The sequence below is a fragment of the Gavialis gangeticus genome, unplaced genomic scaffold (genome assembly GCF_001723915.1).
Source record: "Gavialis gangeticus isolate Ggan-Ray unplaced genomic scaffold, GavGan_comp1, whole genome shotgun sequence".
Classification (NCBI taxonomy): domain Eukaryota; kingdom Metazoa; phylum Chordata; order Crocodylia; family Gavialidae; genus Gavialis; species Gavialis gangeticus.
Window position 1 is genome coordinate 19,576,092 of NW_017729024.1, and position 18,131 is coordinate 19,594,222.

Sequence of the window (18,131 nt, forward strand, 5' to 3'; positions counted from 1 at the left end):
TACTGCATTTTTTCCTAACTCCAATGATATGCATTGGGTGCGTGAGTCTTAATCTCTATGTTCTGGACGGTTTGTAAGTTTAGTCTGTCTCTGGATGCCTAGAACATCTGTTTAACCACATAGCATTGACTAACTGTGCTGTGTCCTTCATGGTAGGAGCTTCAAATTTTATCGCTCATCTTGTTTAGGGATCACCTCATCTCACAGGAAGTAAAATAATAACAAACAGTATTTGGGGGAAATAAACAGAGAAAGGGATCAGGCATAGAGCAGGGTTTTAGCCCCCCTAATCTAGATGCTGTACCCTGAACAGGAGATGGACAAGACTTTCAGACAAAAACAGCTAAATGGTATCTGAGGGATCAAAGAGACTAGAAGAGTTAAAAGACAGTACAGCATTCAAAAACAGTAAGTAATAGATAAAGCCTTGACCTATCACTAAAGCTAGAAACTGTATCAAATTTTGTCACTTCAGTTTTAAAAAAAGTGTTAACATTGAAAACATGAATAGTAATTTATTTTCTAGCTTCTAAGAGTTTCATCTGTTAATGTTTTCTATAAAACTAAAGTTTTTTATTAAAACTGAGACTGCATCCATCAGTGTGGTTATACTAATGTGAACCCCTGGTGGAGGTAAACTTAGTGGGCATGTCCAGGTGATTGCAGACCTTTGTTTCCCCAAGGATGAGTAGCAGTGGCAAGGCTGCTGGGGCCAGCAACTATGCTGGCCCCAGTGCCCCCCTACCCACCCAGGGTAATCTGCTGCATGCCAGAGCATGCATAGCACGGACATTCCCCAGGGACACACAGCAGTGGCACACTTTGTGCCAATGCTATGTGCCCCTGGGGCCATACGTGCTGTAGCATACAGCAGGTTACCTCGGGTGGGATAGGGGAGACTGGCACCAGTAACTGTGCTGGCCCCAGCAGCCTTACCTGGGGTCCTGGGTGCCTCCAGGGGCTGCAGCTGTGGCAGGAAGCCTGGCCAGCAGCTGAAGCATGGCTCTGGCCGGCCAGGCTCAAGTTTTGGGCAGCATCCCCTGCTACCATGTGTGCCATCGTGCTTTTTTTCAGCATGGCTTTTTTTGACCCCTGGATCTCCTAGGATCAAAAAACTCCCACACTGGAAGGTAGCAGCATGGGGAACGCCTGCATGTGCAGTATGTGGCACCACAGATAGGGCTGAGACACCACATACTGCATGTCTGTGCTCGTTTGGACATGGCCTGTGGTTGCAAACTATACTGCACTGGTATAAATTATATCCATACTAGATCTGCAATGGTGCAATTTACAACAGTAACCAAAATACTATTGCAGATGAGGGATTGCCTCTCCATAATGACAACAGTTGGTATGCTAGGCTTTTCTTTGTTTGCACTTCAGTATTCTTTAATTGCTCGTTCATTAAGTAAAGAAGATGCCATAAATGCAAAACAGCCAAATATAAAAACAATAAAAAAATCAGAGCTGGATTTAATACTATATTACATATGATTGAAACAGGATGTTAATCTCCTAAACAACATGCTATAAGAGATACATACACATATCAGTGTGTGTGTGGAGGGCGGAGAAGTCAGTACATAAAGGTTTATGCTCTTAAATGTCTTTACTGCACCAGAAGGTCTAGTTGAGGAACGGCAGTACATTTTCTGATCTGATCAATGTCCAATTGTGAGTGGTTTTGGTATGAGGACTAATCTGGAACAATAACTGTTATGAGGGCATTATATTCATACATTTTATTGCGGGATGTAATCACAACTTTTTGTAAGCTGAACTCAAAATACGCTGGAAAGACTGAAATACTACTTGCGACATTTATGGTGTTTTTAAAGTTGTCTTGCTAGCTCCAAGATTTATTGCACTTTAGAGGTTAATTTTCAGTGATGTGTGCCAGGAGTTACCCACACAGCTTCTGTTCCCCATAACAGCAACTGTAGATGTAAAACTCTCCAAGCCCTGCATTAGAAATGTACCCCCTAGGTGCAGTATATAGGCAGGTTCAGCTTTTTCAACAGCTGCAATAAGCTGCTGACAATAGGTCCCTTGTCTTCAAACAAATTCCACAAAGGAGCTTAAGAAATCAGTCTGAAACACAGGTACTAGAACGTAAGTGCAGTCTTGCTCAGCTGTGAATTCTGTCTGCATGTCTGGATTCAGGTAACAAATGAAGGTAAGAGTCCTATTAGCCCACACATCTTGAAGTAAAACTCTTATTCAAGAATTCCCTCTCAGCTGTGAGACAGTCAGAATCTGCCTTTTTCTCAAGAGTATCCTTGCAGCAAACCCTTCTCTGCTCTTTCTTTTTGTAAGCTACTAGACTCTGAAAACAAAGCAAGTTAGATGAGACAACAGTCATCACAAACATTTGGATAAGGATCTTGGTCTTAAAAACAATGTTGCTGATTATGAGAAAAAACATTTGTTTGGGAACCTGGAAAGCGAAAAAAAAGCACCTTGTTGTATGGTCCCAAAGAGGGATGTCTATTGACAAATCATATTGCCATTTTGGCACTAAGTTCCATGAACACTGCTGTGCTTGGAAAACAGGCTTGAGCGATTGTCCGCAGAAATTTAGCAGTATGACAGCCAAACCCTGCTTTAAGTTTAGAGCGAAGATGAACTTCCTTGAAAACAGATGGACCCTAGTCAGTATAGCAGAGAGAGAAAGAAAATAAAAGAAAACTTCCGGCAGTGGGAGGGGTGTAGAAGTTGCTCATCTATCCTCCTTTTACTCAAGGTACTTAAATACCATACTCTTGAAATTAAGGTCCAGATGTTCTTATTGTATATGGAATCTTATTCCTCAACCATGGCACTATTCATGAGGTAAAATGTTTCTCAGCATGAGAAAGGATAGTCTAGTAATGAGACACAATCAACTTGGGCTAAACTATTATGCATTGGCTCACATTTTGATCATTTAAGAATAGTGAATCCTGAATCCTTCCAACTTCATGTTACCATAGACTGGGTAACTCCTAGTATGATAAACCCATTGACTTTAATCTGGGCTAAGCTATCCTAGGCCACCCCTATTAAATGTGGCACATACACATCAATTTACACATTTAAAGTGAATGATTCATTCATCCTAGAAACCACTAGGAATGTTCCTGGTGTCTTATGTGCAGCTGCTTGCCATCCCCGCCCCCACCCCCCCACCAATGCCACTGCCGGCTTCACATCCAGCCACTCGCCACCACTGCTGCGGCTGTTGCTGGTTTCCTCGGCTGCTCACCGCCCTGCCCCGCCCCCCCCGCCGTCACCAGCTTCTTTGGGGCAGGGGGCCCCAAAACTATTTCTTGCAGGGATCCCCAAAAAATTGTGGTCTGGTCCTTCTCAGAGGCTTACAAAATCATTTCCTATATATCTTGCATTAAACCGTCAAACAAGCAACAAACACAGCACTACATTTTTGTACTTCTACTAAGTACCAAAACACTTTGTAGCAATACAAATGAAAGCCTGTCCATATCCTTCAGCTTGGTCTGTTCAAGAACAAGTACCTGGACTTCTGCTAAATTATGCTTCCACTTGGTAAGAAAAAGCAGAGGGCTTTCAGGGAGACAGTGACAGCTCACTGGTTTTCAAGATTAATTTGTTCTAGCCTGGGTCCTGGCACAGGTTAGATCATCCTGACTTTCAACTTCCACCAGCTGGCAATGAATTCTGAAGGACAATTTCTCACCGGTCTCTGACTATACCTTCTCCCTAACCTTGACATCTGTTTGACAAGATGATAGACTTGCTAGTCAAACTCCAAACAGGGTAATAACTCTGGGAATCGTATTAGCTACCCATATATATGTGGTTTTTTAGTTCTTTGAACTACCTGAAAGATAAGAATACAACAAAGAATCTGGATCCCATTATCAGTACCTTACGGACTGAATATTCAGAGGTGTTATGCCCTTACAATTTTCATTACCTTCAATGAGACTGGAAATCCTCAACATTGCTGATGAATAGACACTTAAATTTCTGTTTGAAAGATCTCAAAATTAATAGTATGTATTAAAACATAAAATAAAATAAAATAAAATAACATAAAATAAAATAAAATGCAAGCACAATCTCAGCAGTCACCTATACCCTTCCTGTGACATTGAGATACATGTTCTTTAGTTCTGGCTGGGTTTTAAATCTAGTGAAGTCAGGGCTGAGGCCTTGAAATAAAGCCTCCTTGCTAGACAACTGTGTCTGAATCGCCAGTACACTTTTATTTTGTCTGGTAGAATGGAAATTTGGCACTGAATCTTTTTCCCAGGTCCCAAACCACTGCAAGACTTTAAGTGGAGGAAATTTAAATTCCAAAGCTGAGTGAGTAGAAGTCTGTTTCTGATTGACAAACTAGGAAATGTTCCCATTAACCACCTAAAATGCACTCTCAAGTTGATCATAAAATGCAGTTTAAAGCTACCATGATGCTCAGAGCCATCTGAACTATGCATCTACTGAAAAAAGAACATTAGTTGTTTCTGTTGTAAAAACATTGTCAGGTCTTCAGAGAACAAAATCAGAAGGTCTTTCAAATAAAGGGGTAATCCAAACTACTGAAAAGTTGAGTTGTAGCAAGAGTTGGGATTTGCAATTCTTCAGTGGTTTCAACTCAGTTAAGTCCCTTTATGCTCACTTGGAAAAACTTTCAAACTGCTTGTCTGCCCATCAGGCTCAGTCTGAGCCAAATCTGAAAATGGCCAAAATTTATGTGACTATATCTCAAAGTCTTCTTCACTGATCCATGGGTAAAATCAGTAGAAGAAAAAGAGGAAGAAAGGAATTTTGGGAGCCTGGGGAAAATAAAGAGTATTCTTAAGTGTCATTTCTTTTTCTTTTGGAAATTTCTCAATTAATTTTAAAAATAGGCCAGGTTTTACTATCCCTATACATATTGGGTGCATCTACATACATGCTTTACTGCAGTTACCTAATTAGCTCCCCGGTAAAGCATCACTGTCTACATGTGCACTAGTATTAGGGTGCACTAAATTAATAAACTCTCATAAGATAGTACTGTCCTCACAGTACTATCTTAAGGCAGAGTAATTAAGTGTGATGAAACATGTGTAGATAGTGACAGGGGCTAGCTGGGGCATGAGTATGCCAAGTGCAAGGGTTGCTTGCTGCACAGCTCCACACATTAGCACTCTCATGCCCCAAACAGCCCCTCCACTGCCTGATGCCACCACCCCCACAAGCCTGCTGCCAGACCAGGCCTGATTCACCCCAGTTCAAACTGCTGCTGCCCCAGACGCACATTTAGATGCTATACCTGGGAACAGCTGACTGGCTTGAACTGCTCTGGAGTTTATTGTGTCGTGTTAATTTCATGTGTAGATGCACCCACTGAATAGTATTTTACTCCACTAGCAATTTCACTGATTTCAATAAAACTTCTTGTGGAAGAGGTACTAACAAGCAGGAGTAACTGTATCTTGCCTCAATTAGATAACTGTGGGGACTATATGTACCAACTTAGAGGGTTTCTGCTGCACTAGTGATCTTGCATCTTCTTTTCCTAAAATATTTTAGAATATTTCCAGGCTGGAGAATTTTATGGATGATACAAGTTAGATATGAGGATAAATTCGGTGGGGTGGGGTCTTCTTGCTTAACCATATACTCAGTCAAAATGCATATTCTAAGTAACTTATCTTTACAGTCCTTCAAAACATCCACTCTTGTATTTTGTCATGCTTCTCCTTGATCCCCCTTTTATGCCATCCATCCCAAAGCTGCTCTCTTGGGTGCCTTTCTGTCCTGTTCCTTATACAAGGAACAGTCTCCTAACTACCGCAAAGGGGGCTAAAAAGAGACTGAGAAGGGGCTGAGAATAGACAAACCTATGGCTAGCCCCAGGATGTGTTGATATGTTGCATTTCTTAAAGAAGTGCAGCAACTTATGTACTCCCCTATTTACAAGAGAACACCAGTAAGCATTCTGCTCTTTTTAGTATGGAGCAAAGTTGTATCAACCCAGTGATGTAATCTGGCCCTCAGCAAATCACAAGTAGAACAGACTTTAGATATAGTAGCAGAAACCTACTGGGAAGACACCGGTATATTACAACATTATTCAGGAGTATATTAAGATTGCATGCTTTGCTAGGCTAAAATCAGATACCAAGAAACGTTCATAGTGTGTCTGCATTAGTGAAACCATAAATGCTTCTTCTGGTTGATCATAATAATGATCAAAAACAAGTGGGAAGGAGAAGAAAGGAAAGAGAAACATGAGGGAAGTATAACAAAAGCAGATGCACCCATAAAAATGAGCTATTCCTGATATCCTGGTTCACATAAACTTCCTACTAAAGCTAGTGGGAGTTCTGCCTGTCTGATAACTACGCTAGTGATCTGAGTACCCACAGATTAAAAAATATTATTGTATTATCTTACCTCGTTCACAAAGAGCACCTACATAGCTTGGCAAACAGAGACAGATAAATGTATTGATGCCATCAACACATGTGGCTCCATTTCGGCAAGGATTAGACTGGCATTCATCAATATCTAGATCAGAAATGGAAAAAAAAGTACATTTAAAACACATCTAAAAGGTATATACTTTCAAATTGTACCCTTACCCAGAATTAGTAACAAAAATAATATCTCTGAAAGGGATAAAGATGCTATAAGAGTTTTCTTTGCCTAACAATTATATCTACATGCCCAAACACATGCATACCCAGAAAGCTCACAAAAGAGATAGAGCTGTTGAAAAACAATTTTACATATTGAATCTTGCTATGTGACTCCACAATCTATAACTTTGTTTTTTAGCTGTCATTCCTTCCATAACTGAGAAAGAAAACCAATTTCACAGCTTGTAGCTCATTCCTTCTCCTATAAAGCTTTTTTTTTTTACTGTGTGACCATAGTATAACAATCTTCTAACAGTGCCAATTTCTGACTATAATATTACAGGCATTAGCCTCATTGTATAATACTTCTATTTCTTTCATGCCATGATCTCTGGTTGATACAGGGACTGCATCTTAAAGGCATTCTCAGTGGTTTCAATGAAATGTTTTCACAGATATTATGTTCATAGAGCCACAGAAGAACCCTTTGCTAGATTTGCAATCCTATAGTTCCCCTCTCCTGACCAAAATATTAATTCTAGATATTAAAATTCCCCTAATATTTCCAATTTCTATCTAAATGGTAGCAGTGCTTGATGAACTACTATGAAGAATGCATATGTGTATGTATGTGGAGGGAGGGAGCATATGGAGTGTATATGAAAACCAAAATGGAAATTAACATTTTAAAAGACTTAATTTGACTGAACCAACATTTAAAACTGAAGTTAGATTTCATATATCAAACATCTTGCTCCAAATTAAATTAAATTAAATTGCTGAGAGTTACTGTGTTATCAAAATATAAAATCATGCATCTGTGTGAATAACAGTTGATTAATTATAAAAATGAGGAAAATTCCTTCGAATGCATGATTGTGTGAGATACCAGATTCTTTTTACTTCAATTCCAACTTTTACTAGTTTTTATTTATTGCATTTTGTTTTGGAGCTTCTTAGGTGGAACTGTTGTCCTATGGTTGAGATAACATCTGTGGACTAGACCTTGATGTAATACCAAACTTACTTCCTCAAGTTTTAAAATATATTTGGACCCGATAACTTACCGGGGAGTGGATAATTCTGATTTGTTAAGAAGTTGGTGTAAAGAAATCAGCAAGACTATTCTTTTTCTAACTTGAAAAAAATGAGGAAACCATAGTTTCTGACATCTGGGGTCTGTCCATGTAATGTCATGCCAGACAAAAACATCTTTTTTACCACATATATCTGCTAACCCTAAAGGAGGAGGTGTCCAGCAATACACAACATCTAAGATTGGCCATCTATGAGCAAGTAACAGCTAGATAGATAGACAGGTTCATCAGAATTCACTTTAAGAATCTGCCTAAGCCTTGTCTAACTATACAATATTTCAAAAGCTTCAGCCTTTGCCATTGCAATAATATATTATTCCATTTTCAAAGCTCACATATGAAACATTGTTATTCTGCTCAATCAGCGTACAATCCAGTACCAGACAAGTTTTCATGCTAGTATCATCTTACCTAAATCACACTGCTCACCACTGAAACCTGGCAAACATGTGCAGATGTAAAAAGAGCCACGTGGATAACAAGTGCCCCCGTGATGGCAGGGATTACTTTTACATGGATCTTGGCCTGTTAAACAAGTTAAAGAAAAGACATTAATATATATTCAAAAAGAACTGGAGGGTACTTCCTTATTTCTCCTTCGATATTGTAAGCTTGACTTTAGTGACACAGATAACACTTTGTAAAAACTCTTCTGTTCTCTAGAGTAGTTGTTTTCAATTTTCAACTTTAGCAAGAACATTATATTCACTATAGAGAATAATAACTTATTTTCAGAGAAATTTCATCTTTTTAAAATGACATCTTATACTTTTTGGCAGTCATTATGTTCTGCTGAGGATTTAGCTGGCGTGACATGGCAATTAATTATAGCTGAAAACAGTTAAACATATGTGCACAATGAATGGAAAATGTATTCTTTTAAACAGGGTTAGTTTAAGTGGAATGGCTGGGTACACAGAACATGCATCTTTTTAGCACATTGCTATCATTTTGAATGACATATTTAACTATTCAATTTCCAATAAATCTTATTTATTTGAAAGTAAAGTTTGTTATGTACATATGCTTGCCCCCAAAACATGTCCTAATTGTCTTCTTTTTAAGAACAACTAAGAAAACAAAAGTACATTCTATACCTGGGACTGAACTGAAATGTTTAAATAGAGAACCCACCATTTAAGCGAGTTCATTGTTCTAATAGCAGAATTTAAAGGGATTCTACTCATCTTCATTTGAACTATGCTCTGGCACTTAAGTATTTATATATGATATAGGCACACAGGAACAAATACAAATGCATATATACCCATACAAGAAGTAAACATTTCTAAATAGCAGGTGCATCTTTTCTCTCAGACATTCAGGAAAACAGTTAATGCCACTCCTCTGGGCTGCAAGATGGAAGATGTGTATTTGCTTGAAGAGCCTAGTTGACAGCTCAGTAGTTGTGTCCCTGAGTTGCTGAGACTGAGGTTCCTAAGTCAAGACCTGTCTCCACCACACGGATCTTGATCATCTGCTCCAATCCCTGACATCAGTTAAAGTCTACAATATGTCTGTTCTCTTCATCAATCAGAATATACAATAACATAGCTACAATTATAAAATAACTGCAAGAGTGCTACTGTCATGTCAACACAATAACATAGGTACATTTCTGAAGAACAGAACAATAAAGGCATGTGGACTGGCCACCTGAGTGCTAATCAAAACCTGTTGATGTGAATAGAAAGTATCTTATAATTAGTGAGCTCTGATCAAGATTCTAGTTCTCTTCAAGTTTGTATACAGTAGTATTCACCATTGTGCCTACTACAGTGATGTCTAATGGTTTAAGCTTTGGGTCTCCATTGTCTTTCAAATGTGATTTGATTATCATATTTCATAAAGGGTACATTTGCTAAGAATTATTAGCATTTTAGGGTATTAGCATTTTAACATTTTTACATGAAAATGAAGAATAAGATTAATTTTTTCAAGTACGAAAAACAAATTTATGTAAAATGTGTCAAGGATCTTACCTGGTATTTGGACAGCTGTGCCTTCAACTGAACCCCCTCTGGTGCCAATCAAAATATCTGATTGATTAGTAATATCCAGAAGGAAAAATGGTGAAGTTACAAGTTGAGTAGTATTTAGCTCCTCGGTGCTTACTGTTGTCTGCTTATTAGAATCAGAAATGCTTTCAGGGGCTGCAATCTTTGTTGCAATGTTAGAAGATATTGTTGTTGATTCCTTCTGTACTACCAAAGCTATTTCTGTTTTCCCACTTATTTCCAGAGGGTCCAAAAATGAAGTTAACATCGTAATAGTTTCCTGGTCAGATTTCAATACTCCACCTTTGGTACTGTCGTGTGAAACTGAAGCTAATGTGGGGTATAGCCATGGCAAACCTTCCTCAGTACTGCCTTCACCTACAGGGCTATGGTCTTTTACTCTCTCTGTAGGGATTTCATCTTCTGCTGTGCTAACTTTTGGAATGTCTGTGTATACTGTTTCTCCAGGCTGTATAAAAGCTGTAGGAACAACAGCTGTAGATTGAGTATCTCCAGAAATAGTTGTCTCTTCTTCAATAATCAAATCACTTACAGAAGTTTCTGTTTCTTCAGTTCTGTCTGTTATCTGTCCACTAAAATCAGGAGTACTCTCAATAGTTGTGCTTTCAGATCCAGGTTCTGAAGAAGAATCTAGTGGAGACTTAGTTTCAATAAAAAGTTCTTTAGTGGGTGGCTTATAAGTAGCTGTTACATCAGCACTAACTTCTTTGAAGATTTGTTCTGATGACCAGTCGGACCTGTTTGAATGAGTTGATGACAAAGTACTTGGAATGATTACTTCTGGGTATTCAGATACTCCATTTACTAACTGGACAGTTACTAGAGATTTTGGAGTTTGAGTTACAGAAAAAAGGTTTGGTGAATCTGTTTCTTCAGAGTCTATTGATGTGGTTTTTGTTTCTGTGTAAACTGTACGTTGTTCTTCCCTCACATAAGGTGAATCTGTTATACGTTGAGATATAAACTGTGTAGAAGCAATACTTACATTAGATGCATCACTTGTTAACTCCTGTTCTGTCTCAGTAGGTAAGTCTGGTCTAAAAGAGGGAACCACCGGCTTCTTTTCATCAAGATTCTCTTGACCCATTCCTGAATACCCAGAGGTAAAAACTATTTCACTTTGATCTGCTATTACTTGATTGTCTGCAAAAGTACTTGATTCAGAGATGCCTTCTGTTGAACTTTTTGGTGTTACATGTTTAGTCTCAAGCTGAGATTCTTTGGTGTCTTCATTCACTCTGTGGGTCACTGTAGGGCTGGACAATGATGGTATTGTTAGAAAAAAAGAACCTAATTCAGAAAATTCAGTAGTGCTGGGAGTTTCTGTTGTGAACTGCATAACATCCCCTGAACCAAAATCCTTGTATTTTGGTGTGTGCTTAACTGTTACTGATTCACTATTTATTGACAATCCAGAGGCAGTCAAAGAAAGACTATCACCAGATCCATCTGATTTTTCTTCATTTGAAGGAAGACTGGGTGTTGAATCGTACTTCTCAGTTTCAACTGTCATACTATCATTACTGCCATATGTTGACTGTATCTCTGCATCTGCAGTTGTCTCCACAGTTAGTATATGTTCAGGCATCGTTTTAGAGTGATCTGCATCTATGATTGCTGTTTCCTCTAATGTAATTCCCGGTCGTTCTTCAATTAATGTAACCCCATTATAAATAGAAATGTTTCCTGTAAGTATTCTTTTGTCATCAAGTATTGGAACATTTTTTTCATATCTCCCTGTAACTGTCTTTGGTTGAATTATGGTTGGATTCAGTAAGACTTCCTTTGCTTCTGCATCAGTTTGCAATAATGCTGAAACAGTTTGTGATACATTTATTGTTGCCTCTGTGGTCAGTACTTCAGAATAATTCGCTGTCTGGGGACCTGCAAAATGAGTAGGTGCATCTGGAAGAACTGATCCTTCAATTTCAACCCAGCCAGATCCTTCTCCAAAGCTTTCATGTAATAGTGAGGCTGGAATTTTTGATGCTGATGTTACAAATGTGTCCTCTGTTTCAAGACTAGAAGTTCCATTAAAAAATACAGAAGTAGAAGTTGTACCTTCATTAGTCATCAGCTGTAAAGTTTTCTCTTGAGTTACAACTTCAATAGCAGCTGGTGTTCTGTATTTTTCACTTTCTTTCGTCGTAAGGACAGCTTCCTGTTCCTGAGAATCTTCAGTGACAACAGAAGAGAGTTTTTTCTCAGTAGATTCTCTAGTACTGAAATCTGTAGAACTCTCTTCGGTGAAGACTGAGGTCCTGGTGATCATCTTATCTGTTGTTTCTGAAGCTACCTTGGTTACAAAATCCAGTAGAATGACTCCTTCACTAGAATAATGACTTTGTTCAGTACTTCTTCCAAGCACTTCTGCTTTCTCAGTTGAAGGACTTGGTCCCACACTTTCAGTCTCAGAACTTAAAGTACTGGCAGTTTCTTTTGCAGTCACAAAATTCAGTGGCGCTACAGACATAGGACTGAGATCATCTCCTGACCCTTGTCCTGAAAACAATGAATCACTACTGGTCTCTTTAATTATTAGCCCACCACCTTTAGAAATTGGAAGTGATCTCTGAATATCTTCTGTAGGGAAAATGTTTTGTACCTGCTCCTTTTCTTTTCTTGTAAGAGAAGCTGGAGGACTTATACCTTTGCTTTTAAGTTGTATGGACTCAGTTACTAAAGTAAAATCATCAAAGGAAGAGGGCATTTTTTCAACAGATTCAGTGCCAGAACTTATCTCCAAATTATTTTCTTCTGAATATGGGCTAACAGTGGTAACAATGGAAATCTCAAGGCTAAGATCTGTACCCTTATTGAAATATTCCTCTGTTGTTACTGAAGAAGAATCCTCAGGTTTTTGTGAAGTTTCTGCAGGCACATCCTGTTCCAAATGTATATGTTCTTCCAAAGGAAGTTTTGTAACAAAGGCTTTCTCTATGAAATCATGAGACATTGTTTGTTCTTCCATCTCTTTGTCAATTTCAGTTCTAAGTGTGGCGAATTCACTTTCAGTTCTTCTACTTAGGATCTCAGATTCAACAGTAAAGGAATAATCAACAGATGGTGGGCTGGTAGTCTCTTTCTCATCCTGCTTTGTTTGTGTTTCTGGTTGTCTAGCTGCTAAATGTGGTGAAACTATTGTTTCTGTAAAAGACACAGCAGTAGTGTCCATTTCTCCAGAACCCTGATCAATAAATGGGAAATTAGTTCTAAGTAGTTTTTCTTTGGGACCTTGTGTTACTTGATCTATCATACTACTGTCATCTCTGGATTCTTCTCCAGATCCTGCTTCCATAAAGAGGTTTACAGAGCTTGTCGGAGAACTGTCTTTTCCACTTTTACTTCCTATAGATTCAGTTGCTACAGTTATACTACTGACAGCATGTGTCAACATGACATCAGGACGAGTAGTTTCAACTACAGACTCGGTAGATGATGTGACACCAGACTGCGCTGTGTATTTAGTTTCACCTTCTGTTGCAATAGGAAGTGTTGTAATTTCTTTTCTAATTCCGGGACTAGATTTTTCTTGTAAAGGAACAGATGTAATCACAAAGGTTGTTTCTATTTCACGTTTTTGTTCTGGCTGTTTTGTACTAAAAATGCTTTGGGATATCAGACTCCCTGTTTCAGCTTCCTTAGTTAAGCCATCTGACTCAGTACTTAAAACTGACATTGTTGGTTCAAGAGTTGTTGTATATTCCACAGGTGAAGCATTTGTGTGATAAACTTCTCTTTCCTCCTTTTTAGTTTGTATTTCAAGGCTTGAAGTCAGAGGCCTCAATGGAGCTGAAGTCTTGGTAGTAGATTCAGTAATAAAATCTCTATCTCCAGAACCTGGATCAATAAATGGGGAGTCAGTACTTACCACTTTGTTTGTGGGACTCCCTGAAATTATGTCAGTGGTGGTTTTCATTATGTCTGCTGGTTCTTCTCCAGATCCTTCATCTATGAAAAGCCCTTTCTCTGTGTAGAGAGGATCAGCAGGAACCCCTTTGCTTTCAGGATAGGTGGCAGCTGTCACTGACACCGTTTTGCTGAGAGTGGTAGATACCTGTTTTACAACTCTGACTTCATCACTAGAACTTCCCAGTTCACTGAATACCAGCTTTCCAGTCTCAATAGTAGATGGATATATCTTAGTTGAATAAACAGTGCTCTGTGCTTCTTTTCCATTTTCTTTACTGTTTAGTTCAGTTCCTGTAGAGCTGATAACCCCTTTTTCAGTAACGGACCCACTATCAGATTTGGCAGAGGCAGTTACTTCAGCAACTTCAAAAAAAGAAGAGACAATGCCAGTTCCCTGAGGCAAAGGAATGGTGGGTCCTGAAACAATGGTGGTCATTTTTGTTGGCAGGAGTTTTCCTGAGCCTAATGAAATATCTTGCACAGAAACATTTTCAGTTACTGCAGTGTCTGTTACCATAGCAGAAGTTTTATCAATATCCTGTTCTACATCTCCAGACCCTTCTGGTATTATGAATGATGTAGGACTTGCTACAGACTTCTCTGTATGACTTGTTGTTTCCATGAGACCTTCCAATGAAGAAAATGTATCAGGCTTAGTTGTTTTATCACTTTTTAGAATAGAGGTTTCTTTTTCTGGCATAAAATCCTGCCCCATGCCTATGGAAACAGTATCAGAAACTGCATTAGGAACAGAAGAAGTTATAGCAGAACTTTTTTCAGAATCTTCCTTTATTGTCATTTGCACAGTTCCCGAAAAGATACCATTGGATAATTCAGAATCAGTGGTACCATCTCCAGAAGATTCTACAGGAATCAGAGGTAAGATTTCAGTGTCATTCGTTGAGCTTGACTGAAATTCAGTTTCACGCTCTGTTAACGTCCCCACAGTTTCTGGTGAAGTTCGTCCAAATATAGAAGTTATCTCTACAGATTTATCCACAGTTGCAGTTTCTGATTCACCACTGAACACAGGTTCTAACATTGCAACATCTGCTGTAGGCTTTTGTGTAATTTCAAGTACCCCTGTTATTTCTCTAGATGTGCTTGGTTGTATTGTATCAGAAGCCTCATTTTCAGATATTATAAAAGTGTTATTTTCATTGATTTGTGAAAATGTTACATTTCTGGAGTGTGCAACACTTTCAATTTGGTCACTTCTGGCTTCTTCAGCTTTTGTACTTTTAGGTGCACTGGTCACCTGTTGCTTCCCATTGATGAACTGCAAAGCTGGAGGAGTTGTGACATCAGTTGTATTTTCACAGTCATTCTCTTCTTCATAGTCTATAAATGGTGGTATAATATCAGGCAGTATTACGATCTCAGGTGACTCTTGTTCAGACTCTGTGGTACAAGGTTCAGTCTCTGATGACTCTGCATCTATGGGGGGTTCATCTATTGCAGGTGGAAGTATACGAAATAGATCCAAAAATTCATGCACTGGATCTGTAAAAAAAAAGAGCTTTTCATAATCCCTAAGTGACAAGTAAGATAGTACATAATAACAGACATATGCAATACAAACAATCTCATAGACACCAAAATTATGATTTTCAAAATACATATACTGTATGTATTGCACAATAAATTAAATACAGACGATTTTAAAACTGCACACTTACTTTATTTTTGTACACAAAGGCTATCAATTCTGTAATACCAATGATTATCATAGATTTCGATAGTCACAGAAATATCTTTGGGCTGATTTATCCTTAATTCTATACTGTTTTATAGTTGTGAAGGAAACAGGGAGACTATCAAGTGAGTCTAGAGAGAAAGAGCTATCAAAAGTGTTAAACTGCAGAAAAGACTCCTAAAACTTTTAAATTACTACTTAGACCTCTGTCTGTTTTCTCAGAAGGAAGGAAGGAAGAAATGGAGGGCAGGACATGTTTCAGCTCCATTTCTTCAGAATGCAACCTACTTCAAATTAAAGTAATTTCAAAACACTCCTTTTTACTTTTGAGTACCATGCTAATAAATAACATACCACATCCAAGGTGGATTCTGGTTGTTACAAAAAATATTGTAAATGATCAAGATACATGAATATATTTTCTAAGCAAAAATTATATTACAAATATTTTAATCCAATGATACTTGATATATGCTTATTCATTTTTCTAGCTGTTATATATTTTGAATTATATAATGATTTAATATACTATATTAAATACTATACTATACTATTTAATATAATGAAAAAAATAAATATTTCTTTTAGGAAACTGAACAGATCTTATCAAGAAATATTTTCGAAAATATGTTAGGTATCTAGTTGCAGAACTTCAGTTGAATTCCTGTAGCATTTGTGCTTCTAAATTTATCAGACATTTTTAAACTCTCCCCTGTGTGTAAACATTATTCTAAACCTTTTGGTCTATACAATACATGCCAGGCTCAGAAAAGTAACAGACATAAGGTATTACCCTTATACAGCTCTTGGCCCTATTCATAGCCTGAAATTTCATACTGATATACAGAACTTCAAATCCACAGATTTATCTTACTTGTAATTCTACTTCAATATCAATTTTGGCTAAGATGGACCAGATCCTTAACCGGTATAAACTGATGCGGGCAATAATGTTATGCCAATGTGTGGATGATCTGGCTAAGTGTAGCTGACTTCCACTGTCTACCATTAGTATACAAACTCTTCAAAACCATATTTAAGAAAATTTGTTCCTGGGGCTAGACTCTATTCTACCTATTAGATGTCTAAGCACACTTATGCACTTGTGTGAGATTCTCTTTCCACCCTTTAGTCGTAAAAATCCATTAATGCATTTTATTTTGTAACACCATCATCTGGCCCTTAAGACTGAGCCACAAAAAAACAGCAAGGACAGGAAGGACCCACCCATCTTTCGCTTTAAGACTTTTACAAGAACTGAAGCAGGGTAGAATGAATAACACTTAGAGTGGAATGGAATATGACCCCTGGCGTATACACAGAAAATGACAAAGTATGATATATAAATAAACATTCGTCAAAAATACAAGTAGCAAATTTACGCAGGAGCAATTACTGCACAGTACAGCATGTATAGACAGTCAACGGGGAGCAAATGTGCTCCTGGTCAGCCAGGCAGCAGGCTGCTAGAGATTGCTCCCTGCCCCCGGGATCTGCCTGCTGCCAGGGTGGGCTCTGCCACCAGAGTCCAGGTGGGCACAATGTCCCCCTGCCCGTTGCAAAAGGGAGCTCCCATCCCCTCCTATAGGATTGGGGAGTGGGGGGCTAAGACATTCTGATCTCCCAGCTCTGCAATCAGGGAGTGGGGTCGGGGAGTCTGTCATCTCCCAGGCCCTGCTCCCCAGTCATGGATCCAGGGCTGGGAGAAAGAAATCCCCATCCCCTGCTCTGAGATTGCAATCTCTGAGCAGGGGCTGGAAGCTCCCTGATGCCGGAGCAGAGGGACATTGTCCCCACCTGAGCTTCACCATTGGAGCCCACCCCAGCAGCAGGCAGCTCCTGTGAGCAGGGAGCAATCCTGTGGGCAGGGAGCAGGCCCCATGCTACCTGCCAGCCCCTGGGCTAGCACCTAGGGGGAGCCTGCTGGTTGCTTCAGAGGGTCAGCGCAGGGCCAGTCAGGGAGGGAGCAGACTGCTGCCATGAGCAGCAAATCTGCTCCCACTTCCCCACACATGTAGATGCCTGCCTACCCGGAACATTTCCACATGTAAATGCACCCTTTTTAAATAAACTTCCTATACAGAAACATTATTTAACCCCTATATGGGAATATAAATTTACTCTCAATGATGCAGCAATCACTTGGACCATTATACACAGAAACATATTAAATCAAGTAAAGATCCTAGGTAATATTTTAAAAAATGTGTTTATTCTATATTCTTCATGTGTATGTGCAAGTTGTGCTAGAACAGTGGTGACCAATCTTTTCGCTCCATGGTCTGGATGAGTGGTGCCAGATTGGTCTGTGGGACAGATCCAGTCCGGTGCACATTGCTGGCCCAGCCAGAGTCTGATCCAGCCATGTAGGCCCAGCCCAGGACCAATTCAGCTGCATGAGACTTGAAAATTTGGCAGTGGAGCGACAGCTGTGTTAATTGCCACTGCTCCCCCACTGCCAAATTTCCAGACCTGTGAGGAGCCCCATGGGCCCGAAGCCATGGCTCTGTGGGCTGAATCTTGCCCATGGACTGGGAGTTAAGTACCCCTGTGCTAGAACAATCTTTGTCTGCATTTGAATCAAGGAAAGATAATCACTACCACATTTAAACCTGCATTTAATGTTTTAAAAAATCTGGTCTGTGTCTATTGACTACAGTTAAATGACCATAGTCTAAATCCTGAAGAATTTTATGAGTCTTTAAAGAGTAGAAGCTGAAAATGAGGAGGCAATAGGAATTTGTAAGAGGAAGGAATGGAAACTAATCAACGACTTCAGGATTCAGCCCCAGTTAAAATACATTTATCAGTGATG

The 18,131-nt window shown here is 39.0% G+C and overlaps 1 protein-coding gene across 1 annotated transcript in view; it reads right to left on the bottom strand.

Annotated features, from left to right (window-relative positions):
- Positions 1–18,131, bottom strand: part of VCAN (versican) — a 180,254-nt gene that overhangs the window by 52,572 nt on the left and 109,551 nt on the right. The window contains 3 exon segments of the mRNA XM_019516926.1: positions 6,409–6,522; positions 8,102–8,215; positions 9,673–15,123. Of these exon segments, the coding sequence (XP_019372471.1) occupies positions 6,409–6,522; positions 8,102–8,215; positions 9,673–15,123 (5,679 nt within the window).